The sequence below is a fragment of the Mytilinidion resinicola genome, assembly GCF_010093595.1.
Source record: "Mytilinidion resinicola strain CBS 304.34 unplaced genomic scaffold BDZ99scaffold_11, whole genome shotgun sequence".
Classification (NCBI taxonomy): domain Eukaryota; kingdom Fungi; phylum Ascomycota; class Dothideomycetes; order Mytilinidiales; family Mytilinidiaceae; genus Mytilinidion; species Mytilinidion resinicola.
In genome coordinates this window covers 1556556-1582918 of record NW_022985447.1, presented here as the reverse complement: position 1 = coordinate 1582918, position 26363 = coordinate 1556556, and the positions used below count along the sequence as shown (strand labels likewise).

At 52.6% G+C, this 26363-nt stretch overlaps 11 protein-coding genes across 11 annotated transcripts; 4 read left to right on the top strand and 7 right to left on the bottom strand.

Annotated features, from left to right (window-relative positions):
* Positions 1–15: 15 nt before the first annotated feature.
* BDZ99DRAFT_509495 (Aminomethyltransferase folate-binding domain-containing protein) lies at positions 16–1563 on the bottom strand (the record flags this gene model as incomplete). The annotated part of the gene is made up of 2 exons (XM_033724407.1): positions 16–1192; positions 1544–1563. The coding sequence occupies 2 exons, from the start codon at positions 1561–1563 to the stop codon at positions 106–108; spliced, it is 1107 nt and encodes a 368-aa protein (XP_033576207.1). The 3' UTR covers positions 16–105.
* A 593-nt stretch (positions 1564–2156) lies between these two features.
* Positions 2157–2519, top strand: BDZ99DRAFT_521684 (uncharacterized protein; the record flags this gene model as incomplete). Its single annotated transcript, XM_033725653.1, has 2 exons — positions 2157–2233; positions 2342–2519. 2 exons carry the CDS (start codon positions 2157–2159, stop codon positions 2517–2519), a joined length of 255 nt encoding a protein of 84 aa, XP_033576206.1.
* A 1782-nt stretch (positions 2520–4301) lies between these two features.
* On the bottom strand, positions 4302–5607 carry BDZ99DRAFT_445264 (glucose 1-dehydrogenase; the record flags this gene model as incomplete). The annotated part of the gene is made up of 5 exons (XM_033717919.1): positions 5337–5607; positions 5099–5243; positions 5014–5037; positions 4791–4954; positions 4302–4741 (listed from the first exon to the last, which is right to left on the bottom strand). Exons 1-5 carry the CDS (start codon positions 5443–5445, stop codon positions 4302–4304), a joined length of 882 nt encoding a protein of 293 aa, XP_033576205.1. The 5' UTR covers positions 5446–5607.
* Positions 5608–5738: 131 nt separating this feature from the next.
* Positions 5739–7694, bottom strand: BDZ99DRAFT_445262 (uncharacterized protein; the record flags this gene model as incomplete). The annotated part of the gene is made up of 2 exons (XM_033717918.1): positions 5739–6987; positions 7117–7694. 2 exons carry the CDS (start codon positions 7692–7694, stop codon positions 5850–5852), a joined length of 1716 nt encoding a protein of 571 aa, XP_033576204.1. The 3' UTR covers positions 5739–5849.
* Positions 7695–7838: 144 nt separating this feature from the next.
* BDZ99DRAFT_521680 (uncharacterized protein) lies at positions 7839–8330 on the bottom strand (the record flags this gene model as incomplete). Its single annotated transcript, XM_033725652.1, has 1 exon — positions 7839–8330. One exon carries the CDS (start codon positions 8328–8330, stop codon positions 7839–7841), a length of 492 nt encoding a protein of 163 aa, XP_033576203.1.
* Positions 8331–9564: 1234 nt separating this feature from the next.
* BDZ99DRAFT_389705 (uncharacterized protein) lies at positions 9565–12001 on the top strand (the record flags this gene model as incomplete). The annotated part of the gene is made up of 5 exons (XM_033715652.1): positions 9565–9675; positions 9724–9776; positions 9831–10045; positions 10094–10735; positions 10785–12001. 5 exons carry the CDS (start codon positions 9565–9567, stop codon positions 11999–12001), a joined length of 2238 nt encoding a protein of 745 aa, XP_033576202.1.
* Positions 12002–12174: 173 nt separating this feature from the next.
* Positions 12175–12706, top strand: BDZ99DRAFT_47773 (uncharacterized protein). The gene has a single exon (XM_033722131.1). The coding sequence runs from the start codon at positions 12348–12350 to the stop codon at positions 12639–12641; it is 294 nt and encodes a 97-aa protein (XP_033576201.1). The 5' UTR covers positions 12175–12347; the 3' UTR covers positions 12642–12706.
* A 1407-nt stretch (positions 12707–14113) lies between these two features.
* Positions 14114–15397, top strand: BDZ99DRAFT_389709 (uncharacterized protein; the record flags this gene model as incomplete). Its single annotated transcript, XM_033715653.1, has 1 exon — positions 14114–15397. The coding sequence occupies one exon, from the start codon at positions 14114–14116 to the stop codon at positions 15395–15397; it is 1284 nt and encodes a 427-aa protein (XP_033576200.1).
* Positions 15398–18700: 3303 nt separating this feature from the next.
* On the bottom strand, positions 18701–19987 carry BDZ99DRAFT_464016 (uncharacterized protein). The gene is made up of 2 exons (XM_033720209.1): positions 19681–19987; positions 18701–19625 (listed from the first exon to the last, which is right to left on the bottom strand). The coding sequence occupies exons 1-2, from the start codon at positions 19960–19962 to the stop codon at positions 18924–18926; spliced, it is 984 nt and encodes a 327-aa protein (XP_033576199.1). The 5' UTR covers positions 19963–19987; the 3' UTR covers positions 18701–18923.
* Positions 19988–20486: 499 nt separating this feature from the next.
* Positions 20487–23051, bottom strand: BDZ99DRAFT_572022 (uncharacterized protein; the record flags this gene model as incomplete). Its single annotated transcript, XM_033728158.1, has 4 exons — positions 20487–21410; positions 21514–22046; positions 22096–22153; positions 22752–23051. The coding sequence occupies 4 exons, from the start codon at positions 23049–23051 to the stop codon at positions 20679–20681; spliced, it is 1623 nt and encodes a 540-aa protein (XP_033576198.1). The 3' UTR covers positions 20487–20678.
* Positions 23052–24550: 1499 nt separating this feature from the next.
* BDZ99DRAFT_47686 (NAD dependent epimerase/dehydratase family protein) lies at positions 24551–26294 on the bottom strand. Its single transcript, XM_033722081.1, has 4 exons — positions 25873–26294; positions 25574–25825; positions 25358–25526; positions 24551–25307 (listed from the first exon to the last, which is right to left on the bottom strand). The coding sequence occupies exons 1-4, from the start codon at positions 25891–25893 to the stop codon at positions 24706–24708; spliced, it is 1044 nt and encodes a 347-aa protein (XP_033576197.1). The 5' UTR covers positions 25894–26294; the 3' UTR covers positions 24551–24705.
* Positions 26295–26363: the final 69 nt, after the last annotated feature.

Sequence of the window (26363 nt, the reverse complement as noted above, 5' to 3'; positions counted from 1 at the left end):
GGAAGGCTGAATGCTGCACGGATATTAAAGCGGCATTTCATGCAATTTTGGTTTGATGCGGATGCCTGATATTCGATGGTATTTGGTCATATGTGAGGAGGCTAATTAGTTTGCCTTTTGCTTCGACCACATCTGCTGCTCTCGTTCTCTTAGCCATGCTGGAACCATAGGCTTGACTCTGATGTCTGCATCTGGCGCTTCGGGATATTGGACACCAAACTCCATTCCAGGTCTCCAGCTGCCACCCTCAGCGCTGACCCGAATATCCGTCATCATCTCCAGTCTGCACAGAGCCAGACCAACATTTCCGATATTGCCTAGTAACTTCCCTGCGGCGCGTCCCTTCTTAATCGTGCCGTCATCGCTCAGCTGCTTTATATCCTTGCTCTGAGAGACCTCATTTGAAGGATCGTCAAAGGTCCATTGAGGGTCGAAAGCTGGTGTCTCCGCCGTCGGCAGTACTTCATTGCCACGGTATAACTGGACCGGAAGTATCCGCTTCCTCACCACCCCAGTGTGCTTCGTCCGAATGGTCAACTCTTGTCCAACGTAACATCCTTTCCTGAAATCAATGCCATTCATGAGGTCGATGTTCGATTCCATAGGAAGCGCAGTGGTAGGCGGAATCTCCTGTGGCCCCTCCGGTATCCCGTACATATATCTCCGCAGATGATACCACCTCAAGTCCACCATGTGCTTGTCCAGAACCTCGCGAATTGGCCCACCCTTGATACTTTCGCCGGAAATCAGTATGCGCTGCCCGAACCCAGGAGCTCGCGGATCTGGCAGGCCGCCGGGTATATTGTTCGAGTCGCCACTTTGCCATGATGCCCATACACCGCCCGCCTCCTCCTCTACCAGCTGCAATTGGATCTTTGACCGTAATTTATGCCTCTTCAAGTGCCTCAGCAGGTTATCCGCTTCCGTGGAGTCCACCTCGATAAAACAGGTCCATTCGGCGGATTTGGGATTCGAGTCTGGGAAGATGAAGGCATCCCATAGCATCCGCCCTCTCGCATCCATGAATGCCGAGTAGAAGGGTGTTGTAGTAGTGGGGCCGAGATTGTTCGAGATGAGGCCTTGGAGAAATTTGGGCGCGTCTTTGCCTGACAGGCGGATCAAGCGGCGATGGGAGAGTCGTGTAACACCGATAGCCGGGGGACCTTCGGTATTCGTAGCTGCACCGACATAGCTGCGGATAGGGAGGTGAGGACGATGGGAATTCCCTTTGAGGCGTGAAGATAGAGGCGGAGATAGGCTAGCAGGACGGGCGGCGGTTGAGAAGGTCGCTCGAGGAAGAATGAAGACGCCGGAGGATTTCGATGTTGTGCCGAGTCTATGAAGACATCTAGAGCAGACTGAGAGGGTGGATTGGGGATATACGGCCATGTTGCAGATGTTCTGAGAAATGAGACGGATTCCAGTGACGCAAAAACCCCCGGCATTTGCCGCTTCGTTCGGCTTGGCGGCACAGCGGTACTCAACACCACGCAACCTCGCGAGATCACCATCTCTATTCCTTCACCAACTTGAATGATCATACCAGCGAAGACTCTTCAGCATCTTGAACTCGACGATACTATACTAGTCACACGCATTGAGGCCATTTATTTCGATTTGTCGTTTTGTGATTTGGCTTTGGCTGTCTCATCACCTCATTGTTCTCATTACTTCTTCACAAATTCTCGCACCACATTCATTTAATCATCAAAAAGAATTGCTTCATTGGAACAAAGACTCAAGCTACTTGTGCGTAGCGAGTAAGAGTAATAAGAAAGTCCGAGAACCCGATACAATGATCCCTAGACAGTCCGAATCCCATAAAATGCCATGACTGCCGACATGAGCTCAACGAAAGATTTTCAGGCTACGAACTCGCCACTGAGAAACAACTCGAGCCCGGCTCCCGCGATTTTCACGGCACCCTTCGCAGCCCCCTTGAACGCCTTTCCCAACTTACTCTTTCGTGTAGGACCCGAACTCACTGCAGTGCTCTGAGACGAGCGCAATTCCTCAGAAGCATCAACTTCCTCTGACGGCTCACCTTGTTCAGACGAGTAATTCAACGCCACAAAAGCGTTCACTCGCCGTCTGTCTTTGATCTCATTCAGGATCCAGCCCGCCAACCTTTCCCTCTGCGGTTAGGGTTACTCATCATGCATTTCATCTACGCTATTACCGCGCTTTCCGCCATCTTCGGCCTTTGCCTCGCGATGCCACATAGAGACGAGCCGTAAATGGATACAGCGCTTTGATAGTTGTCAACAAGAATCTTACCCACTACAGCACCACCCTCGCCCATCGCAACACCATCACCCCGCCCCACTGAATGCAACTTCAGCGACCTTAACACCTTCTCCGACAGCGGCAATAATTGGTGCCTCCGCGGCTACTACTCTGACAACAACATCGGTTGCACCGATCACCCCTCCGCCGACTGGACACCCCCGTACTACACTCAATCCTCCGCCGACTACTGTGCCTGCCACGGTATCGACGCCGACGCACTCGGGCGCTAAACGAAATCTATCGGGATCTGGTTCAAGGGCCTCAACAACCCGCAGTCCGGTCTTGCTCGCTTGAAGCATTCTCTCACGCTCTTCTGCATTTGACCTTGCCGTCTTCTCTTCCGCTAGCGCTTGCTTCAACAGCGATGCTTCCTGCTGATGTTCTTGCAAGATATCTTGTGGACAAGCTTCCAGACTTCGCTCTATCTTTCCTTCGCGTGGATGATCTCCATCTCAAGTTTCGCTGCTGCTTCCATCAGATGTTCGATCAGGTCTTCCTTCTCTTTCAAGACTCTCGCCATCTCAGTATGAGCACCGATGCGCATCCATTGTAGCTCTGCCTCCAACGAACTGATGACCGTCTCTTTGCCTCTCAACAGCGTATCCATGGCCGCGAATTTTTCTGAGGACTCGCCCTCCTCCAGCTGACGAATCCTATATTCGACTTGGAACACTTCGAAGTCAAGATTCGCTATGATCTCCTCTATCGAGCATGTCAGTTGACGCTTTGCCTCCATGAATACTCCACATAAAGAAGTTAAGACATACTTTAGCATCTCGGAGCTCATTCTCTCGCTCTCTCATCTCTATATCTAGAGCTTGAAACCCCATGGTCAGAGCCGTTAGCTCTTCTCGCGATACTGTAGGCCCTTTATGGATCGATGTAACTAGACGACACACTATAGCAATGGCTGGCGGTGCTGCTGCGGGCGGGACTAGTAGGAGATATTCTAGATCGCGGCATTAGCAAGCGCTTCCTTTTTGTCTGTCTTCATCGGGGGCTTACCGGAAGGCATCTTGTCCTGTAGAGAACGATGTCGACCCCGTCTACGAGGTAGTGTCTTCGTGACGGTGAGTGTGGAGTGGATGTCGCAGCTGTTCTTAGAGCAAGTTTCGAAATGAGAAAGGCGGAGGCGCTTGAACATTTTTCCGTGTCCCAACAAGTGAAGGACTTGTCGCGAGGTTGGATTCCCTCGAGTGAGAGTGGTGAAGATGTTGGAGATTGGCGGTGCTACAATTTAAACCCTTGTCTTAATGGTTCGCTATTTCACCTCGAACTAACGCGCATACTGCTTTCTGGTGCCGTGATAGAGAAGATATACGCATCGAAAACTGCGGCACTTTGGAAGCATAATTTCCAGGCGAGGCTTCTTGATGAGTTCAAAGTCTAATACTTCAGTTGGGCCTGTGATGGTGTCATTAGAGACATCGAGCTGGCATACTGCGAGCTGAATATGAAAGTGAGTCTGATCGCTATCAATAGACTCGTGAAGTGAAACGAAGGTCGATCACTTCCAAATCCCCACTAGAGGTGAGGTCGATAATTGGAACCTTGGTTGCGGCGTAGACTAGTGTAGCGCATTGATGCCCACCTTGCACTAGTATACCTTTCTCTTCACGCGCCAGCAGCTGAGAGAACCACTCAATTCCCCCTCTGACGCTTAGGACGTTATCCATCCACAGCACACTACCTTGAAATTTCACGTTGGAGAAGAGATTAAGATGGGCCCTATGAAAAGAGCCTTTTATGTAGGGGAAGACTTCTTGACGCTATTCCACGTCAGCTTTTCCCTTTAAGTAACTAACGTATGGAGGAAGATATCGCACCATTGCAATCATCCACCAAAGTTTGTATGAAAGCTCTTCCGCACCGTCTCCACATCCACCTTCTCAATCAGCTTAATCAGCCCCAACACACTAGCATTTCAATCATATTCGATCGAATGTCAATTACCTAACTGCATAGCACGTAGCCATCTCTACCTACTCTCCCCAGCCCCCTTTCCCCCAGCTTCAAATCCTCCCCTCCCTGAACTCCCTCGCCATCTCCCCAAACGTGCACCACTCCACCCCCTCGTGCCCATTAATCCACTCAATTAGCCTCTCATGCATCAGTAAGATATGTGGTCTTCCCGAAACCTGCGGATGAATGCTCATCGGAAAGATAAACGTATCGTACTCCCTATAACACCACTGAAACTGCTCTTTCCACATGCGCTCTACACTGTGTGGGTCTACATATCCGTGGGCATTTGGCCGTGCAGCATCCCACTGGAACGGCGGCCAGTCGTCCAAGCACCAGGAGGCCGGGATCTCGACAACGTCGGAGGTGGTGGCGTGCTTCATGGGGACCATCCAGGTATCCGGGTGGTTTTTGTAGTCGGTGGTAATGACCTCTTCAAGGCCGGTGGAGACGTAGTAGGCTTGGAAGTCATCGTGCATGAAGGAGTGATCTGGGTGTTGTTAAGGGGAAGTGAGTGGAGAGGGGAAGAAGAGGCGGACCGTATTTTATGCCTAATTCTTGGAGAAGGCCGATTTGGTCGGGGCTGTTTTTCCAGGCAGGAGAGGTGAAGCCTTCGGGCTTTTTGCCGCAGAAGTCGGTTAGGATTTTGATGGTTTTGACGAGGATCGCTTCGAGGCTCTCTTTGCTGAGGTCGGATGGGAATCTTGCGGAGGAGTCAGGAAGCTGCTCTCTGCGTTGATTTGGGGACTCAGGAGCACAAACTCGTGCGTGTAGCCGTGGAGGCCGCTGTTTCGTCGAGTGTTAGTAAGTCAATCTCCAATCCGTCCAAAGTAACGGGATTCCTCACATCTCGTGTCCAGCATCCCTGATCTTCGCCATGTCCTCTGGAAATGTCTCGATGGTATGGCCTGGTATGTACCAAGATGTCTTGATGTTGTTCCGCTTCCAAAGCTCCAGCAGCCGCTCGACACCGCGTGTAGCTCCGAAAACGCCTAATTTGTCTATCAGGTCGAGTTCCAGGATGTTTAATGCGAAAAGCAGCAACTTAGCAGCTCCTAGAGGCAATACAAGATCCAGATACTTACCTCGAGAAACATTACACAGATTTGCCTTCCCGCCCACCGTGGTGTTGATATGGTTGCTCACAGCGTCAACATCAATGCCATAGCCCACGAGAACACGCTTTTTGCCCATATTTTCAATCAATAAGCCCAAAAGCAGATGTAGTTGAAGCTACAGATGACACGATTGAAGATTGAAAGAAGGAAATGGCAATCGCTCAAAAAGATTCAAAATCAACGAAAGGTGGGGGACGCGCCAGTCGCGTTGCGGGGTACGAATTTGGACGTCGACCAGGGCGTCGGGAGCGGACATGCGCGATGCCATGCATGGTGGCGGCGAGACTCCACTTTATATCCGCGATAGGACCGGCGTTGCGGTGCGGTGGTTTTAACCGCTTTGGGGTAATATCTGATATTGACTAGTTCCACGTAACCTCAATGCTAGACCGGCCAGCCGTTCGAGTTATCACAGAAGAATACCGTTAGATAGTCCAGATGTATTGAAGAGCACCATTTTCACGTTACCAACCATTCAGACTACAACTTCGCCTTCTCCTCCCCACAACAGTCTTCCTTACTAATATCCCCAACCTTCACCTCCCCAGCCACAACCGGGTCCCTTACCAATACACTCCCGTTTACCTCCTGCACACTTCTCGGTACATCCAACGCCGGATTCCCCTCAAAGAAATCCGCCGGCGTCAGCCTCAACGTGCTCACCTCACACGGCATGACCGGAAAATCCTCAACCCTCGGATTATGCGTCATGCCAAACGTCGTCCACACCACGACATCCTCATTCCTGACCTTATCCCCCCTCGACGCATAATCGCGCACCCCGTCCACCTCATCTAAGCTCTGGTTCGTCCACTTCCCGCCAGCCCAGAGTTCGTGGTCGCGGTAGGCTGTCACCCAGAGGTGGTGCTCTGCGAAGCGCGCACGGCGGCGGACGACGCTGTTGGCGCCGGCGAGGATGAGCTGGCAGGGTTGGGGAATGAGTTTGTAGCCGACTGGGTTGCCGGAGATGTGATTTGTGACGCCCTCGTTTACCACTTTGAAGACGCGGTTGGCGAGGGGATTGGCGTCTGCGTAGCCTGAGGTTTCGAAGGGGGTTTTGACAAGACGCCAGGCATTGCCGTGGGGGTTCTCGTCTTCAGATTGCGGGACGGGGATACTCTCTTCTTGAGTGACGGTGTTGAGGGGGCCGTCGAGCATGGGATCGATGCGGAGGGAGAAGAGGTGCTGGTGGTTTGGTGCTAGAACCCCAGGGGAGACGACGTTGCCCCATTCCGAGGTCTTACCAGCATCGATGAGGTGAGTGCTTAAGATCCCGGTGGCACGTGTCTCAAGCTCTATGTTGCCGTTTTGCATGAAGTGCCAGGCGAAGATATACTCGTAGTTTCCGACGGTGATGATGCTTTGGAGGACAAGAACTCTGGCGCGGGTGATTGCTGCATTGCCTGTGCGGTGGTTCGTGTGCTTCCAGCCGATTCCGGCATCCTGCTCGTGCATACAGATGACATTAGGTGCTGGGATAGGGGCGCCGGTATCGTCGTTGAGGTGGCCGGAGAAGTAGTAGATGCTACCTAGACAGTCGCAGCCGAGGGCGAGGTTGTTGGCAACGCTTCCTGCGCCGCAGTCGCCGATATCGAAGGCTTGTTTGCGGTGGAAGGGGCTACGAGGGTCTATAAATGGCTTGCAATTAGCGTCACATCCTCTGGCAGTAGATATGAAAATAGTGTTGAAGCACCCCAATAAGTGATAGACAAGTGTGCGAATACTCACGACGAAGAGAGTAGGGAACTCGCCTCCATATGGTACCGTCATCTCACTGACACTCAACCTGTAGAACACAGGCCGTCCTGCATATCTTACGTCATGAATAGTCATGCCTTCTCTGAAATTGAAGCCTACTCGGAAGCGCCACTTCTGCCACTCCACGCAATTTCCATCCAACACTTTAAAACTTGGACCATCTGGCTGCAAAACTCTCAGAATCTTCAAGTCCGATCTTGGCGAGTCTTTGTGCAAGTCGTGGTGATATTCGTGCGGGACACAGTGCTCCATAGGCTTCTTGGGGGCGGTATGGTATGCGAGTCCGTCCTCTTTACCTCCAGTAGCCAGATCATCAATGCGGATGACTTTGCCCAGGAACAGGTCAAATACTGGTGAAAAAGGGAGCGGGAAAGCGTATTGATTGCTATCAGGGTGGTTATGCGGAGCACGTGCGTAGAGCAGAGCCTGCATGAGTTTGTGGGTGTCGACGTCTGAGCCTCGGTCCGTCCCGTACATCCACGTATCGGCTTGAACAATAGCATCATCCGGGAGATGCAGTCCCTTGATAGCTTTGAGAACCTGCGGGTCGTTGAGAATTTTGCCCATTGCCAGCTTGTTCTCGCCTCTGTCGATTGCTCCGTGCTGGCCCTTTGCGGTCCCTGAACGCTCAACCTCGTTGCTCGCGTCTAAGCTGATGATGCTTTCGATGACAATGCGGTCGTTGTCGGGGCTCCAGATTACACCGAGGCATCATGGGACGAATGGTCTTTCCGATTTTGGTTCTCCAGCTGCTTCGGCGTTGAGGTAGGGCAAGAGTAGCGCCTTTGGGGGCTCATGAAGCGAGATGCTCTTGTACCGAACTCTTGTAGCATTGTCGCCGCTCGCACTCTGCTCTTGCGCCAGATTTTCAACAATTATCCTAGCCCGCGATATTTCTTGGTCCGTAATAATTTGAAGTGGATGCGGTCGAATGTTCAGTGCAGCTCGAGGCTCGGCCATTTTGCTTGGCGAGCTTTCTACGGGAAATTCTGTAGCCATAGCTGTTGAATAATGAGGGATTAGAAAGAAGAAGAAATTCGCTGAGAAAAAGACAAGTATTTGTTTCTTGAATGCAGCAAACTTGTGGAGGGTCGAGATATTCGCTACCGGAGTTGAGAGTCCGCCGTTTGGACGTACTGCAATCACCTCCAGATACTTGTATCCTCTTATCTGGATGTCAGCCCTTGTGTACTTGGGGAACATCTGTAAATGGCCTATAGAGAGATAATAGAATGAATTAAAGTTGGTAATTGCGATTGCGATGTTCCGAAAGTGACGGTACAGTACGTAAGACGTGGCGATAACTATGACTCCGATAAGGCGTATGAATTCGGAGCTAGCATCCGAAGAACCTCCAACCAATATTATATAGGGCTCCGCGATTTCGCCATTGACTTCAAACTTGAAGTGCGCGTGCTTGAAGCCCCTGTGCTCGCAGATCTACGCGCTTGTACAGTGAAGGGCGGCGTCAAATCCCCTACTGAATAGGAGCAAACGAGTTACCAGTAAACAGAGCCCCCATGGCTTGTCCATGCTATTTAGGTGAGGTTTGGAGGGTGTGAGATCCGAACACCCACGCGGGGCATGAAAAAGGTGGCACACCCAGCAGCTCAACACCGTCTGAGGTGGCCAAAAGAGCTATCAGGCTTGCCAAAGCTGGTCTTTCATGAATAACAATAGAATGCTAGAGGATCTCAAGCAGTGCTAAATAAGCGTACACAAGCATAGAAACAGCTGGAGTGTGTATAACTATACCTCGCAGATTTCTGGACTGCCACTTTCTGCTAACACTCCTCAACCATGCTGTCTCATAGGTGCAACCTGTCTACCACTGCTTGAGGTACTTCAACGAGTTTCCACATAGCGCAGAGTCAAGAGCGTCTATCTTGTTTAGATTTCTGAACATGTATTAAAGCACTCGAAGCAGTGGCAGACAGGTGGACCCACGAGACCGAGACAGTTCGTCTAGAATTAGAGTGCCACCTTTTGCATTCCCCGCGTGACACCCTCCAGAATTTGGGGGGATATTTGACCATTAATGATGAGGCGGAAGTCTGTCCTAGACTGATGCAGGCAATTGTGGCCTCGGGAGAGATGTGGATGGCGTTAGAGGTGCAGTTTCAGCCCTACGGCACTACGGGTTTCCTCAGCAACGCGCCTCAGCACAACAAATGATCGTCGACCTCCCATCTATCCACCACCTGCCAGCGTCACCTCCACCATCTCCAGCGCGCCCATCTTCCCTTCCACATTTCCTTTCACCTTCAAGAGTTTAATATTTTGGCAAAGTTGGAGACGCGCTTGGTGTCGCCCACCATCTCTACCTATCCCGCCGCCGGCCTCGTCACCGTCGACCGCATTCCTCGCTTCAACCTCGAACCCGGTCTGCAGTGCATGAGCAATTGAGCCACCACCGCCGCTGGCAGGTACCGCAGTCATGGACACCAGCTATTTGGCGCAGCAAGTTACCACCATCATCGGGCAGCTCCATGGCCTCTTCGACGAGATCGGCGTCCCCAGCCATGAGAGGGACCAGCGCGAAGCAGAGGTACTATACTCGCGCCAGGCTACAAGACCCAGCTAACACTACTCACAGCTCTTCTCTGCTCTATCTGAGACTCTGCACAATCAACTGCGCGTTGTCACCAAGTAGGTCCAGCTGAGTTCCCCTAGAAACAACAAAGCTGATTATATGGCGTGTAGTGAGAAACATGAGATGACCGAAGAAGCCCGTCGCTTGTCCAAAACCATCAAGCAGATGGAAGCCTCCCTCGATGATCGCAAATCGAACAGCGCCTACGATTTGGACGACTCAGACTCCAAGATCACGTATCCATTGACGCGCTGTTTACAGACCCTCAAGGAGAAGTACAACACCGTGAGCAAGCTGCATCGCGAGCGCTTCGAGCAAGTCAAGAGTGCGTGTATAAGGGTGTATATCGTATTCAAATGCTAATATACCGCAGAGCTTGTTGAGGCCCTTGAATCCTACGCCTCCCATCTCGAACCCGCCTTCGTTCAGATCAAACTCCCGCCCATCTCGCCGAACACTCCCATATCTCCGTCCTTCGATATCTCCCATTCCTACATAACCTCATTGGATCGCGAATTCTCTCGTGTTTACGACGAATACACGCGACGCGTCGAGACGGTCAGGGTCATGTCGGACGAGATCATCCACCTGTGGGCGGAGCTTGGAACCCCGAATGCTCAGACAGATGCTGCCATTCTCAAGTATGCGCGCGACTGCCCGGAGCAGCTAGGCCTCCACAAGGACGACTTGGTCAATCTGCGCACTAAGAAGGACAAGCTCATTGAAGAGAAGCGGGGCCGGGAGCGCCGACTGAAGGAGCTTCGGGGGACCATCGAGGACCTCTGGGATCGCCTAAGCATTGAGGAGCATGAGCGTAGAGGCTTCTTGGCTGCGAACCGTGGATGCGGAATGAGGACCATCAATGAATATGAGGACGAGCTGGCTAGACTCAACGAGCTGAAGCGACAGAATCTGCATCTTTTCGTGGAAGATGCTAGATACAAACTGCAGGAACTTTGGGATAGCCTGTACTTCTCTGAGGAGGAGATGCTCGACTTCACGCCCGCATTCTCTGGTATGCTTGAATCAATACTCACAGAAATGCGCTTACTGACCTGTTCTAGATGTCTACAGCGATGCTCTGCTTTCAGCGCACGAGGCCGAGATTGCTCGATTAGAAGCCCTCCGGGAACAACGCCTACCTACACTGGAAATGATTGACAGGCATCGCGAGCTAGTCAAGGAGCGCGAAGACCTTCAGGCCTCCAGCCAAGACGCGTCTCGTCTTATGGCGCGCGGCCAGAAGGGCGAGAAGCGTGACCCTGGAAAACTTCTTCGGGAGGAGAAAATGCGGAAGAGGATTGCTAAGGAGTTGCCCAAGGTTGAAGCTGAGCTGAGGAAGACTCTTGAGAACTGGGAGAACGAGTATGGTCGGCCTTTCCTCGTCCATGGAAACCGATACCTCGACGAACTCTACGCAGCTGCATCCAAGTCGGCACCACCTAGGTCAAAGACGCCCTCAGTTGCGCCTCAGGCGGCACCCAAGTCTGCAAAGTCAGCACCACCCAGCCGGGGCAATTCTGTTCGCGGACCTCCACAATCTACAGCTAGGGCGAAGACACCAACTGCGAATAGTTTCGCGATGAGTGTATCGCGGAATCCTCTCCCCAGCTCCGCCGCGCAGGCCGGGACTGGTGGCAACAAGAGCCCGTCCAGAATTCCAGCACGCGCTCCGTTGAAGAATATGCCTCATGGCAACAACTCCCCGGAGCGTCAGCCGCGTCAGGAGAGGGATGAATCCACGATTCGCAAGATGGGACCACCACGTGCTCCGCCACCAAAGATGAAGGATCTCTTCATGCCACCACCGCCAGCGCCTGCAGCAACACCAGCGCATCCTTACTCATACAACTCAGATCGCAGCGGCAGCATCGTGCGCCATGTACAGCCAGAGGATGTCTACGATGACCGCACCTACATGTCAAATGCGCAAATGGCTCGGACGCAGCAGTATCATGAACACGGATATCCACCGCGGGCTCCCCCAAGCAGACAAATCTCAGCAACATCGTCGGCTTCCACCGCCAACACAGCGCCGGGATCCGAGAACTGGGAGACATGCTCTCACGATGACGAGTCTGAGGACGAGTACAACTACCAGAGGCAACAGGCTGCACGAAAGAGATTTACTCCGGATGGTGGCTATGCTTCGCCTCGTGGGGGTCTTGGCAAAAAGCTTCGAGGCAACGGTGTTCCGCAGACGATGATGGAAGGCGAAGGCGGCCAACTCGTGCGGGTGGAAGGCAGCGAGGCTGGCTGGACCGACGAAGATGCTTTTTGAGCGGCGTCTCTCACCTTTTCTCTTCTTCTTACGATTCACGCTGACTGATGCATCACGTGTAGGACGATTTCCCTGTCGTTCCACTTCGGGTATGATTTCAGGTACACGGTGATGACGACAGCTTGCTCGGCATGATTGGTGCAGAGCGAAAATTTCTTCGGTGGTGTTTTGCTTTTTTTCTGTATACTTCATTGGTTGCAACAAGCGGTGTGCCCTCTCATAATTTTCTTTGCTTTCGATTCTTTGCCAGGCGGATACGTGGCCACGACTGTACTTGGGAGTCATCTCTAGGTCCTCTGACGGCAGCACGCAGGTTAAGCCGGGATGTGGGGGGTCTGGTCTCATCATGTTCCTACGTCTGGTGGCCGCCGTGCCTTGGGCGATCGGTGGCAGGCCCTGGTCTGCTTCCCCACATTTTGTCAGGCAATCGGGAAGGAGGCGTTTTGATGGGCGTATGGGCGGCACATGTTTCTGGGATTTGGCTCCATCGGTGTTTGGCCTTTTGCAGCTCGTCTCCAGTCTCTCCAGCTCTCCACGCTCTTCTTGGGGCGCGGCGACGTGTCGCGTGTGCTTAGCGGCGTGGGAGACGGCGGACAGGGCGGCGAATCAATGTACGATGATGCAGCAGTGCGACAAATAAATTCAAAACGAATATACTTATACGCGGGCGCCCTGAACGGTGAAGGCGGGAAGGAGTTTACTCCGCACAGCAATCGGTATACGTGCAGATGCTGTAGCTAACCTCGGATCGAGCCACGCACCTATGGCACTACTTACTCAGTCTCAGTCTAGGCAAGCCCCGGGAGGGTCGGGAACGGCGGTTGTCGAAAATGCTTATCGGCCTGCTCCCCCAGGTTTCACAGGATAGGCAGCCTGTTTGCAGTATGGCGTAGCTGTGGGGTAGCCTCGCAAGGGGCCCGGTATTGTAGGGGCCCGCGGGTTGGCGGAAGGCGGCCGCTGCACGACTTGTCGGCGCGCATGATGCAGCAGCAGGCCATCTGACGCAGGCCCTCAGATGCTGAGGGAGATAAGCTCGCGGCAGCTGAGAGGCTGGCGAGCGGGCACGCGTGGTGGGACGGGGGTGACCTGGCCTGCAGTCGGCATGTCAGGATGGAAACTGGCTGGAGGATGCGCAGATGCGGTGCTGTGCTGGCGCGGTGAAGCCGCCCACGACCGAGGATGCAGCGCCTGCGGGCTCACCGCTTGCGCTGTTCATTTGGAGAGAGCGGCGTGGACGTGACGATGCATCTGTCCCTGGGCGCCGGCTCAGCCCTACTGAGGCAGGAGGCGCGAGTGACGAATGGGAGGCGGGCTATTCACGCGCCAGATCTGGAGCCCGTCGTGAGCCGCGACTTCGGGATGCCGGCGACAGGGACGCCTGCACACCTGCAGAGCCAAACGCGACGGTTCTTTCAGGCTGTGCGAGCGCTATTTTCTGCCTCGTCCACCCGGAATAGGCGGCCGCTGCAGCCTCAAAGGCGAGGCCCGGGCAAGCCAGCAGCCACCTCAGCCTGAGGGCAGCCTGAAGCCGGTGCACACGCGACTGATCCCGCCCTTATCGGGATTGCCTTGACTTGTCGTATCCGTCATCACCCCCAAACTCCCCCATCCTCCTGCCTGGCGCTCGCCCCCATCCAACTCCCCTATATACCCAACCGCACGTCGCTTTGTTCTCTGTCCAACAGTCCAACACACCACACACCACACGACTCTCGCCAGCCTCGCCAGCCTCGCCAGCCTCGCCAAGCCGACCTCACCCCTGGGACGCCCCATGTCAACCTCAGTTGCCCCGTTGTTGCCCTGCATCCAATCCCGCCGAGGCGATAACGTAAAACGCTCCGCCAGCGTCCTGCGACCAACGTCACGAACCTTGTCTGGCAGCCCTGTGGCACCCGTCACGTTTGTTACGTTCGTCACGTTCCGTGGGCGTGGATTCGGTTCACCATGATGGTGCCAAGGTCCTACCGCTTGCTCCAGCGGTCCGCCTCACCCGACACCCACCAGGACGAGAAGAAGATGGGAGCCAAATCCGCAGGAGCCCCGTTCGTGCCGTCTCGAGTCTCTTCATCACCACCGCCGACGAGGGCAAACTACAAACCGATACCCGCCAGGATGGCTTCGGACCCTGCGCCGCACTCGAAGCCTGTCGTCATTCCCCCGCGGACTCCCACCAGGTCGTCCATCTCCACGCAGACTGTGAGGGCGAGAGGACAAAATGGCGGCAGGAGACAGCAAATCCCCAACGACCACAGGCCAAATGCTATCCCCCCGGCAGTGGCAGCCCTACTCGCAGTCACTGCGATACCTCCCCGGCCAACTCGCCGACGCAAGAACCCCACGAGTGATAGACGGATATCGATAGACGAGTTGATCCAGGAGTGGAGGCAAGAGGATGTCGGCAGTGGAAGCTCCAGCGTGAATTCATATCTGGACCTGCTGTTGGAACAGCCAGACGAACGCGAGGAAGACGAGCCTGGCAGCTTGGGGAGTCCAGAGCAAGACAAGGATTTCATGTCGTCGAGATCCGTCTCGAGCGAGTCAATACCATCTGTGCCATCACTAGAGGGGGACGAGCAGTCGGTAGCATCTTCATGGAACTCAGCGGCCACGCCTAATTTTTCGGTCAGGAAGCCCGGAGCGGAGCGCAAGGAGAAGTACATTCAGTCTCCGCCAACGGAAGAGTGTGTTCTCGACCATCCTCTGCTTCACTTCAGCTCCGACGAGTACGAGGAGACAGATATAACTACCACGAGCGTCTCCCCGGAATCTCAACCATCGACGCTACGCTTCAAGACTTTCAAATCCAATCTCACAGCATCACTCCAAGCTCTCAAATCCGCCGCCAAATCCTTCTCCAACTTCACTGCCCCCAGCGTCCCCCCAGATGACCTTCTCACCCGCTCTCTCCTCTCTCCCCGGTTCACCAGCGAAATGCGTCCCAAACCGCTGCAAGGTCTCCCAACACCCGCCCTCCGCCGCTATCTGAACCCCCAACCAACCTCGATCTCCCCCACGGAACTCTCGATGCAATTCCACGACGGCCTCGACACCTACGACGCCGATTCCTTGCCACCAATGATTCAAATGCAAACCTACGACCGCCGGTCTCGCTCTTCCTCCCGGAAACGCCGAGGCAGCACCGGATCCCTCCCCGAAGAGCGCACTCCCTTACCGACGCCCGCCGTCCGCCAGCGCGAACCCCGCGAGAATGGCGATTTCCTCCGCGTTATAGTGCTCGAGATGAACATGCGACGCGGCGGGAAGCTGGACGCCAAAGCCGCAGGCCGAGCGCGAGTTTGGCTACCACCGCGCAAGACGAACGGGAGAGCAGATGCTGTGGACGCGGATGGCGGTGTGCCGGCGCGGTGGGTGGGAATGCTGGCTGAAGAGCTGTAATGCCGCCAACCGCCCGAAAGAGAAAAATCGGGATGTAGGTGCCACGTTGCACTGTTGGGACTGCTCGTGCGACATCAGCTGCTGCGCGCCGGGCGGCTGGAATGCAGGTGACGCATGCCCCGCAGTTTTGAGACGCAAGGGTCCACACTCCACTCTTGACGCGCGACTATTTACGAACCTGCGCCTTGGAACTTGCCCTGACGACGATCCTGGGAGTCCTTTCTCCGGCGGCGGGGATGGCTCCGGAATTCCTCCCCGTCCTAGGTTTTCTTCACGAAGGCGCAAAAGGTAGCCTCACGAGATGACATCTGTAATCGCGAAATCAAGAATAGAGAATGCGCGCTTGCCAGCTCCTAGAAGGTCGCACACGGTCCACCGCAACTTTAACCGCACAATAATCACTCGTTCCTGCGTCGTGGATCGAGTTGGGCTAGCCTTACGGTTACGATACGACGTTGACAGCAGCCACGACAGCGCACAACTGATGGCATGACCTCTGTGCCTCCACCATTTCTACCTACGACGCTAGGAGTCCCGCGCCATCCTGCAGCGGGAGCTGTCTTCCGCCACCCTACCTTCCCTCTGTCCATCGGCCCTCAGCGCGAACCGGAAGCGCGGTGTTTCGAGTCCGCTGGATTACCTAAGATTTATTGTGTCCTGTCTTGGCGAAGGGTGGAGCGGCAGGTGCCGGCCGGCGTGCCGATACGGCATTGGGCGGTGAGAGAACCCAACGATGAGGGGGATTTCGGTCCGATTGGGGGTTTCAAGAAGCGAGTGTGAAGGGTGCAGAGATAATTTTCTTTGTCATTTGAAGAGACGCGGGTAGGACGTCGGCGCTTATATTTTTTCTGATTTTCTTTCGAGTTTCTGGCAATATGTGGGTTTGGAAGGATTGCGAATATCCACTTTGCGCTGCTGGTTTGGCCTAATCGGGCAGGTTTTGGCGCTTTGAGGAACATTGGGCTCGGTGTTGGGCTGCGCTGCAATCTGGAATCTGGAATGGCTGCAATTACTGGGATTATTTTTTTCGTTTGTTGGAGGGTTTCATTGGGCGGAGTCTGCATGAGAAATAGGAACGGGATTTTCGGACAGGCTCAGGGAGCATACATTGCATTAGCATCTTCGTGGGAAATATAGCATTTAGCGTGGGAACTTTGGATTGGATTGGGAGAGTTCCAGATACGATGGACAGACTTTTCGTGCGTGAAGTCGGAACGAGAGTTTCTCCTCGTATATAATATAGGTACACTAGAGGTGAGCGTGGATATCGTTCAATCTACACTCTTGGCTCTTTCCAACGTCACTTCATAGATGAGTATTGTATTCCTTTGCCTTCTTGAGCCTCTAGCCATTAGACAACTAAGAAGAGAACTTCAATCTCCCCCCCCTCCCCCCCCCCCCCCCCCCCTTCTCATCTAGATACCTCCGGCTAAGACACAAAAATTACCCATATCGGCAAGTCTTAGCAATATCAAGTGTCGAACGCAGAGAGGAATTTTGTCTCTTGGCGTTCCTGGGATTTTGCCAAGAGACAAAACCCCTCTTGGCGTTCTCCACCAGCGATATCGCCGAGAGCTTCTGCCCACCTAAGCGGGAATGAAGGGGTATGGAGGATGCTGGGTCTTGGGTGCAGAATAAGGAGGGGAGGAGTTGGAGGCGGGTCAGGAGGCTAGTGGGGAGGTACAGACTCTTTTGTGCTGTGTTAGCTTTTTGCTTGGCGGGCTTTTGAGGGTTTTGGGGATGTCACGTGTCGCCCATCCTCCATTTATGGACTCGGGTATAAAACCCACCGCTACCGCTGCTCATTCTCCTTCCAACAACCGGGTCGTGGGGCTGGATGAGCCAGCAAAATAGAACAAGATGGAGGATGATGTCTGCTGTCTACGTCAGTTGGAAAATGAGGCTACAAGAGGACACATGGAGAGTCTCGGTGGTGGAAGAAGGGAAGTGGTGGGTTCACGATGACCTCATGCCAGAAGCTGCTGGAGACTATCACTCTGCCGTAGCGTTGAACCTCACCACCTTCTCTTCTCGATTCGCTCTATACCTTTCCTTTTCGCTCCAGCTGGTTAGAAAGAGAGAAGGATGCAGTCCATCATCACCCCTTCCAAAAAGCTATCGTCTACCGCTCTTCTCACTCTTCCAGCCATCGGCGTCGGCCAGAGGAGGAGTTGATCCACTCAGCGCCATGTTTCCTGTCGTCTACCAATTTTATTCTCGTCTGCCATCCAACGCGGTTTTTTGAGTGTCTCTTCCGTTTGAGTTCTTGGAGGAAGAGAGCGGTGGAGGCTGAGTGGAGAGATTTATAGTAGAAAGAATAAGGGGAATAAGAGGTCACGTGATAGGTATCTGTTATGTGAGGGTCTTGGTGGTTCGATAAGGGTGGGGAGGCTCTGGGGAAATGGTGAGGGGATGTAGATGGGGAGCAGGGAATGGAGGCCTCGATGTGAAAGGAGCATAAATTGGCGCAGAAATTCACGTGAATGGAGATGTTGATCGATAAATTTGAGATACAGAGGTTTGAGTTGATGCTTCCTATTTATCGCCATCTTCGAAGAGCCTGGTGCAAGAGTAGAAGAAAGGAGTATAAGTCGTATTCATTGAGAGAGCCGTGAGTTCATGAAAGATTCCGTGTTGCCGATGACCGTGATTCCGCAGTATGTCCAAGATCGATATGGAACCATGTTCGGATTCGCCTTACTCCTTGCTGTAAGAAATGTGTAGTCGGTGTTCCACGTCGGTAGTTTTTGGATGTAGATGTGGAGTAATGTGCAAGTGGGAATGATAAGGGGAAGTAATCAAGAAGCAAAGGGAGACGGTAAGGAAAGATAAAAAGAAACCTCGCATATCGCATTCATCGAGGAAAAAATGCAGAGCCAGGTATGTCGTGGACGGGTCATCAACTCAGCACCGTCGTCGATCGTGATTCAGTCAAGTAAGCACCTCCGAGCAGATGCTTACTTAGACGATATCATCGCGGACGAGACCGCACTTTGAGCACCTAGTGCTAACTTTCACGCTTCTTGCCCTTGCAGCTCAAGGTTGAACACGCCTTGTAGACTGACTTCGTGGTGTTGGCGGCTCGAGGATGGAAGTTTGATGGTTTCTTGTTCGCGCCACTGGCGTTGCTCTGAGTATTCGAAGACATATTGTAAGAGAACTTTAGAGGAAGTCTGGGAGGCGGTTAGTCATTGCTGCGACGGAGGCGAGGAGTGGTAAAGGTGGAGAGGTACTGTAGGGTTATAACTAGGAGTATGCAGTGTAGTGATTGAGTCGAGGTCAAGGTCTGATGGAGACGAATGTATTGATGGAGCCTAGCTTCTGAGAGTATTCTTTGCTGCTTGTTTTATAGCAGAGACAGAGAAATCGGGCAACGTGGCCGAGCAGCTATAAAAGCGGCATAGTTGATTGTTCGGTGAGGCAAGAGAGTGTGAAGTGGACATTAGGGCTCAGCCGCCGTTATCGTTCGCTTTAGGGTAATCAAGGAGAATGCATTGCCGTTCTTGGCCGCTCTGTAAACTTCACTTCACTTCAAGTCTAGCTCCTCTACTAGCTTCATGAAGAAGCATGGCCTATGCTCATTAGTGAAGCTGTGTATAGCAGCTCCAATAGCGTGCCTCTGGGTGTCCTCAAGAGCCATTGAAAGCAAGTACTCATGCCCATCCCCAACCAGTCCCATCTTCCCCTCCGCCCGCTTCACAGCCTCAATGTACTGCTTCCTCTTTTCATACGTCTCGATAGTATCAGGATCCGTAGGGTTCCCCTCATCGTCGTAGAACCACGGAAGTTCCAATTGACGGGGCGCATTCGAGATGAACAACGGAAACTGCGCGAACGCTTCCCACGGCGCAGCAAACGCGGCATCCCAATCAATGATGCCTACAACCTTGAAGTTGTCGTCAACGAGGATGTTCCAGGTGCCGAAGTCTGGGTGATGTATTGGGAAGGGGCCACTATCACGAGCGGAGATCTTGGGAGCAAGTTCTTGGATGGCGGCAGGGAAGTGTTTCGCCGATTCTACGAGCACATCGCCGTATTCTGGAGGCGCGCAGGCGCGAATCTTGGCTTCGGGTAGGGCAAAGGTGTGATGAGAGCTCCAGGCGTGGAAGTAGGATGTTGCGGTCGAGAACGGGCCGCCGAACCAGAGGATAGATTGGGCGTATGTACCGTCTGAGTCTTTGCCGGCGATGGGTCCGATCTTAGGCATTTGAAGGGTGGATAGTTCCACCTGGCGATATATGTTAGTTTCGCGTTAACCTCCACCCATGGCGATGAGGACGTACATGGATCTCTGCAATCCTCTCAGCGAAGTTCGCGAAATGCTCCTCTGGAACCTCCGGAGATCCGGTAAGATCAGGAACCGTGTTTCCCTTCATTGCCTTCATGAGCATGAAAGGCGCATGTACGCCATACTCGTCCTCGGCCTCATATGCGTATATCTCAGGGACAGGAATGGTAGTGCGCTCGCGAAGAAGGGCATTAATTGCGACTTCACATGCGGTATTCTCCTCCGCCAGATCCCACTGGATACCATAGGGCTCCTCGCAAGGTTCGTCCGAAGACATGCGGAGCTTCACTATCCACTGATTCTGGTCGTCGAATTGGATCAGGCGGACGAGCTGGGATCCGCCCATGGCGACGCTGTCTGGAAGGAGGCTGCAGGCGACGCCATTGCGCTTCTTGGTGGCGTATTCGAGCAAGGCATCCCAGTTTATGATTTCGAGTGAGCGGAGGGCGCGGGCTTCGAGGATGTTTTCTGAGTTGAGTGATTCTATCGAGGCCCACTTGTAACCTGAGAATGCGGGCGAGTCTTCTGGAGACTGGGGCGGGTCTGTCTGATTATTAGCTTTAACCTGCAGATTTGAGGGGATGTAGGACCAAATATACCTAGTGCAACGTCCACCATGTTTGGGAAAGTGAGTGTTGTTGCTGTTAGAGGTTTGCTCATGCAGATAGATGACGTGAGGTCACTACGTCACATGCTATGGATTCATATCATTCACCGTGACAGGACAAGGTTCCAAACTTTGGCTGGGGGTTTCAGTCTTGAAGATGTGCACAATCATTCATTGAGATCAGGGCGAATTCTGGGATCAGTGTCATTGAACTTTATCCAAACCTATCTAAGGCGTACTGCCATGGAGAGTGTCAGGTCTCAAGGATATCTATAACCGGTTGAAAGACTCCTCGAACTCCAGTAGTGATGTAGAATGATGTTGACTAGGGCCCAGTTCAATCGGTACTGGAGGATAGAGCATTCACTTCGCTGTGGATGGTCGCTCTAAGTCGTGCTCGGGAAGGTGCCACTGGACGATGCGGTGGTAACATCTTCTTTGACGTCGCTGACCTCAGATTTCTCCAGGAGACTCTTAGCAAGCTCATCGGTCACGTTGCGGTACCAGCCTCCTCTACCATACGCGAACAACGCCATCGACGTCGCCAATTCCTGTCGCTTGGTGTCCTGCAGTGCTGCAGAAAGGAGATACGTATGATTGTCCAAGGTCAGTCCCCTCTTTGCTTCCGCTCGGATGACGGCGGCGATATACTGCTTCTGATGTGCCTCTCTGAGTTTACCTTCTTCATCTAGAGGACGGACTTGCTCATCCGGGTACCCCGGTTCGCTCAAGGGTCTAGGAATGGTGTCAATGAAGTGCGGGTAATCCCCAAAAATTTCCCAGGGTGCCGCGTATGCCATCTCCCAGTCAATGACGCCCAGCACACGGTATTGCTCGCCCATGATGAGATTATTGTGGCCGCAGTCGTCGTGCCAGATTGGAAACGGGCCTTTGTCTCGGACTGAGATCTTGCTAGATAGCTCATCGATAGCAGCCTGGAATGCTGCTACTGACGCGGGTATTTCTACACTGCGTCCTCCCTTAGCTGGCCAGTCGACTAATCCCTTAGGATGTCCGAAGCGTATGTTCTTTGCCCATGCTTGGAAGAACTCAGTCGCCGTGTCGAAAGGGCCGCCAATGCGATGAATAGGTCCTTGGATGTAGGTACCATCCTCGTTCTAGCCAATCACGGTGCCGATCTTTGGTAGCAAGACGGTCGATAGGCCGACCTAACGCTTGTCAGCTTTTTTTCAATTGCGTTAAGGGGTCGAGTTCACTCACATGAACCTCGGCGACACTATCAAAGAAGGTGGCCTTTTGCTCATCTGGGAACGTGAAAAACGCCTCATTATCAAACATGTCCGATCCCACATTGCCTTCCACACACTCCATGAGGATGAAAGGAGCATGCACTCCGTGGGCATCAGTCGTTTCATGGGCGTAGACCGCAGGGACGGGGATATCGGAAGATTGCCGCATGAAGTTGAGAAAAGCGACCTCGTTGTCGAAAATTTCCTTCGCTTGATCCCACAGCATAGTGGTGCCCCCACGTGTTAAGCTATGTGGCATGCGAACACGAGCAGCCCAGCGTTTGCCATCGTTGAACTCGATGACACGGACCATGTTGTTGGCGCCCATACCAATGTCCGGCAGCAGTCTGCATTCGGCGCCATTGCGGAGCTTGGATGCGTACTCTAGCAAAGCGTCCCAGTCCGTGTTCGCGAAGGCGGCATCAGCCCGAATGCGCAGAGGCAGGCCGTCGGGGAAGCTGGAGAAGACGTTCCAGCGGAAGCCGGCAGCTGAGGTTTTTGTTCCTAGTGTAGTTTAGCTTATTTCCAGGGAAGTCACTTAAATCAAACTCACCAGTCATGATGAAGAAGCAAAGTGGTGTTGGAGGTAGGTGGTGTTGGATGTGGGTGGTCTTTCAAGGTTGTGTCGTGGAGAAGGGGAAGTGTTTTATATTTAAAAAAAAGAAAAATATGAGGACCCCAGCGATGTCACCAGTATTCAGATCATTTCTTTCACCGATGACATGGTGATAGAAGTATAATTCATATTTGTAGACCTTGGTGGAGGGCAGGTGGCTTTCACCATCACGCTTGTCACATTGCCTGATATTGTTGCGTGGAGGCGGAAATAGACATAGGCACGAGCTCATTCGCATTAATAACTCAGCACATATTCGTACACTTTTTTCTGCCACTCTTTGAGGTTCCTCGATGCATTTTTGAAATTTTGAAATCCAGAACTTGTAGCTAGAAATCCTGTAAGCTTGCCGAACCACTGCAAACAGTGACTAACAGAAGTAGAAACTTAGCTGTATTGTCTAGACTTACAGATTTCTATAAGAATGCTGGAGCACCATAAGCAGTGGCACAACAGTGTACACGCATCAGTGACGAGGCACTGAATGAAATGGAAAATGATTTAAATAGAACTCGACAGCAAGGAATACCTGAATCTTGCCGAGATTAAAACTCTCAGTGAGTTCACTGAAGTAGCCCACAAACGGGGCATACGTAGCCTCCTTGAACGTAGTTATTGTTCGTGCAATCAGGTGTCTTGCACTTCGCCAGAGGGAGAGAGGGGATAGCAGGGTCGACTCGGAGTGGCGAGACCTGAGTGCGTGGGTCGCGGGGGTCATTGGGATCGATGACGAACAGGTCGTCGGTGGGCTTGCTCGGTGTGGAGGCTTGTTGGTTTGCTCCCTTCGATCCTGCTCCGCCTGATCGTCCGCCAGCTGCTCCTCCGCTAGTTCCGCCGGATGCTCCACCGCTGGATCCACCTCCGCTGGCGCCTCCTTTGGTTTGCGTAGACATGACTACTACGAATGTGAGTCTCTAAAGAAGCTATGACAGGACTATATCCTTACCTGGTGACTGAATGTGATTTGAGAAGAGGGTAGGTGGGTTTGGTAATTTGTGTTGGTGTGCAGGCCGTAGCATCTGAACATTGATGGAACGCGAACATTATGTACATGAAAGCTCTGTTTGCTACCAGCAGTGATTGCTGTAGGTGATTGTCATGATCCAACAAATTGAAGGACATTATCCATTGTTAGTAGCTAGTACAAAGAAGTCAAATTAGGTCCAAGCTAACATGGTTGATTGTCTGAGGCTCTGGTGAGGGCTCAACGTTGATGCTGTTGAGCTGCTCCGGTTTGTGGGTGTTTGTTGTCATGTACAGCTGCCGAGGGTGAGAGGCGGCCGTTTTATAGCTCTGCTAACACAGTCAATAAGAAGAATACATCGTCGACAAGGGCTTGCCGAGCGTGTAGGCGCGGTAACTTGATGGCGAACGGGGCACGTGAAGGACGTTCAGCATCTTTGACCGAGCTGGGGCCCCGAGAATATACGTACCAAAACATAGGTTTAGGCACTTTTTGCGACTGTTCGTGGTGCCCCGACAGGCATTAGAAACTCCAAATACGATGTAAAGGTCACCGCAGTGGAAACTAGACTACCTTTTGACCAGCGTGGTTAGTAAACCGTCCGATTGATTACCGGCCTTAAGATTGGATTAGACTGTTCAGACCAAGATAGGGATTAGATTGGATTGGCCGGATAAAAGTGCGGATTGATTGGACGGATTGAGAGATCTCTAGCCAAAACCTCAAAAAGAGTATAAATTTTTCTACTTTAGGCTAAGCGAGAGACAATTGGAGCGGATTAGACGGATTGAAGGTTGACAAAACTTTGGATTGATTGATTGGACTGTTCAGTGTATGTTCTAACAAATCGGCCATCAAACCGATTGAGGATTGGACGGTTTACTAACCACGCTGCTTTTGACTGATTGAAGACGTGTTACTTGGGGCACTCCTCACAGTGGTATCGAGAGAACAAGAGCGAAGTCAGAGCAGGGGATATCTGGGTGCCCAAGCTGATCACGAAATACCGTATGTCAACGTGGATACACCCAAGCTCCGTTAAATATGAACATGAAGCAGCAGCTCACCACCGTCTGGTGTGTGGCCCGGAGAACTATCAGGCTTGTCAAAACCGGCACCTTACCGGTCTTGAGAACCTACCAGGGGACCCCAAGCGGTGCCAGGCAAGTGTACACAGACACAGAAAGAGTGTACCTCATGGAACGAAATTTTATATCGGAACCTCGGATTCGTGGGCTGTCGAATTGCTGTTCCAGGGAACTTGACACTACCGTACCATATATCTGTGTACACTCACCTGCTGCTCCCTGAGGTGGCTTAACGAGTTTACTGGTTGCGCAAAGCAAGAGCATCACCATTTCACTCAGGTCTGTGAACCACCTCAGGAGGCAACAGGCAGGCGTACACAGATATATCACGAGGTCTTCTGAAAGAGAGTGACAATGAGATAAGATTCGAAAGTTTACTGATCACTACATAGTCTAGAGATGGAAGATTTTATGAGGAGAATTTCGAATTTTCGAATGTTTACCAATAAACCCTGCTCTTAGTCCGCACGATTCAATCGCATGTACTCATCGCCCTCAAAGCTGCTTGGGAAAGTCAGTGAACTCCAGGAGCTGATCGATAACATCCGTGACCATTTCCTCAATCGGTCTGAGGCTCTTTAAACCAAGGATGTCCGCTGCTCGGCTCGTATCGTAGGAGCCCGCTGTAGGCTTGTCCTCCTCGAGCTTAGAACCAATCTGAGGATACTTCCGTCGAGTAAACTCGGCTATATCTTCCCATTTGAACGATGGGGCAGCGACTATGAACTTCGCAATGCCTCCAGTCCAGCTACTTGGATCCGTGTAGGGGTCTTTCTCGGCTGCGAACTCGAGTGCCTTAAGGTGCGCTTCAGTAACATCGAGAACGTGGACGGCACGACTTCCTACGAGAGGCTGAGGTGATTGGAGAGAATGCCAGAGGAAGCCATTGGTTCCAGAAAGCTCAGAGAAGGATGTTTGGAGGATGTTGCGGCCGTAGATAAACGTGGGATGGATGGTTACGGTAGAGTACTTTGGCTTTCTGGCTTTCACGAAGTCGGTGGTTGCCTGGTCAGCGAGGATCTTGGATGCGAAATACGCTTCTTCATAGCTGGTGAGTTTGTGATCGGGAGATATGTGGATGTTGGCGCCGCTTTGTTCTATGATCTAGTTAGCATCGATGAGGCGTATGCTGAGTCGAAGTACGCACCAGACTCTACAGTGCCATCAGGAACGCCTTCCAATGGTCGCAGTGCAGCAACGGAAGACGTGATCACGACTCTCTTGACGGAGGGGTACTTGGTGGCTGCATCCAGGATGGTTGTAACGCCCTTGACGGCTGGCTCGATGTACACAGCCTTGAAGTCAGTGTCGGCGCCCTTTGAAGGTTAGCACTACCGCTATAGCTCATTCAGAGACATCTTACATGACTAGGAGACGCCAAAGGCGAAGCTACGTGGAAGATGTAATCGACACCATGCAGGACAGCATCATATGCCCCTTCTTGGGTCATATCGGGGATGGTAGCGAATTCAACTCGGTCTCCATAGCTGGGGCGGAAGAAAGCTTCTAGACTCTCGACCTGAGCTTGTCGACGGACTGTACCACGAACACGGTAGCCTGCCTTTAGTGTCTCGTTGACCAATTGGGCGCCTAGGAAGCCAGAGGCACCAGTGATCTGAACTATCGTTAGCTTCACGCTTGGAGGGAGCTTGCTGTTCGTACCAAGACTAGCTCTCCAGCCATCTTGAAGGTTTAGCTAGTGCTTGAAGCGCAAGGGCGTAGGTTACGATGCTTCGGACGATGAATGAATCTTAGCAACGGGGTCTCTCCGTCTTTGGAGCTGCAGTGTAGATTTGATAACGATCTGGTTCTTGCTGAGTAGCCGCAGAGAGTTTTATGGCATTGAAAAGACAGAGAGAAAGAGCACTATATATATCCGCTCACACAGCATAGAAAATACACGCTGTATGCCTTGTGTTGACGCCATCCTGCAAAGTATCAGTAATACAATAATGCCGAGGGCTTCGCATCAAAAGAAACGTGTTGAATCTGGCGTAGATAGGCTTGGTCATCGTTCTGGGTGGCCTGATAGTAATCTATAAGCTCCTGCATTAACAATAGGGACCTAGGCCGCTCAACCATCGTGTACTGGTGGTGTTGGCATGTCGTCTCCTCGGATGGACGTGGGCCGGCGCGATCACGTGTCAGCGATT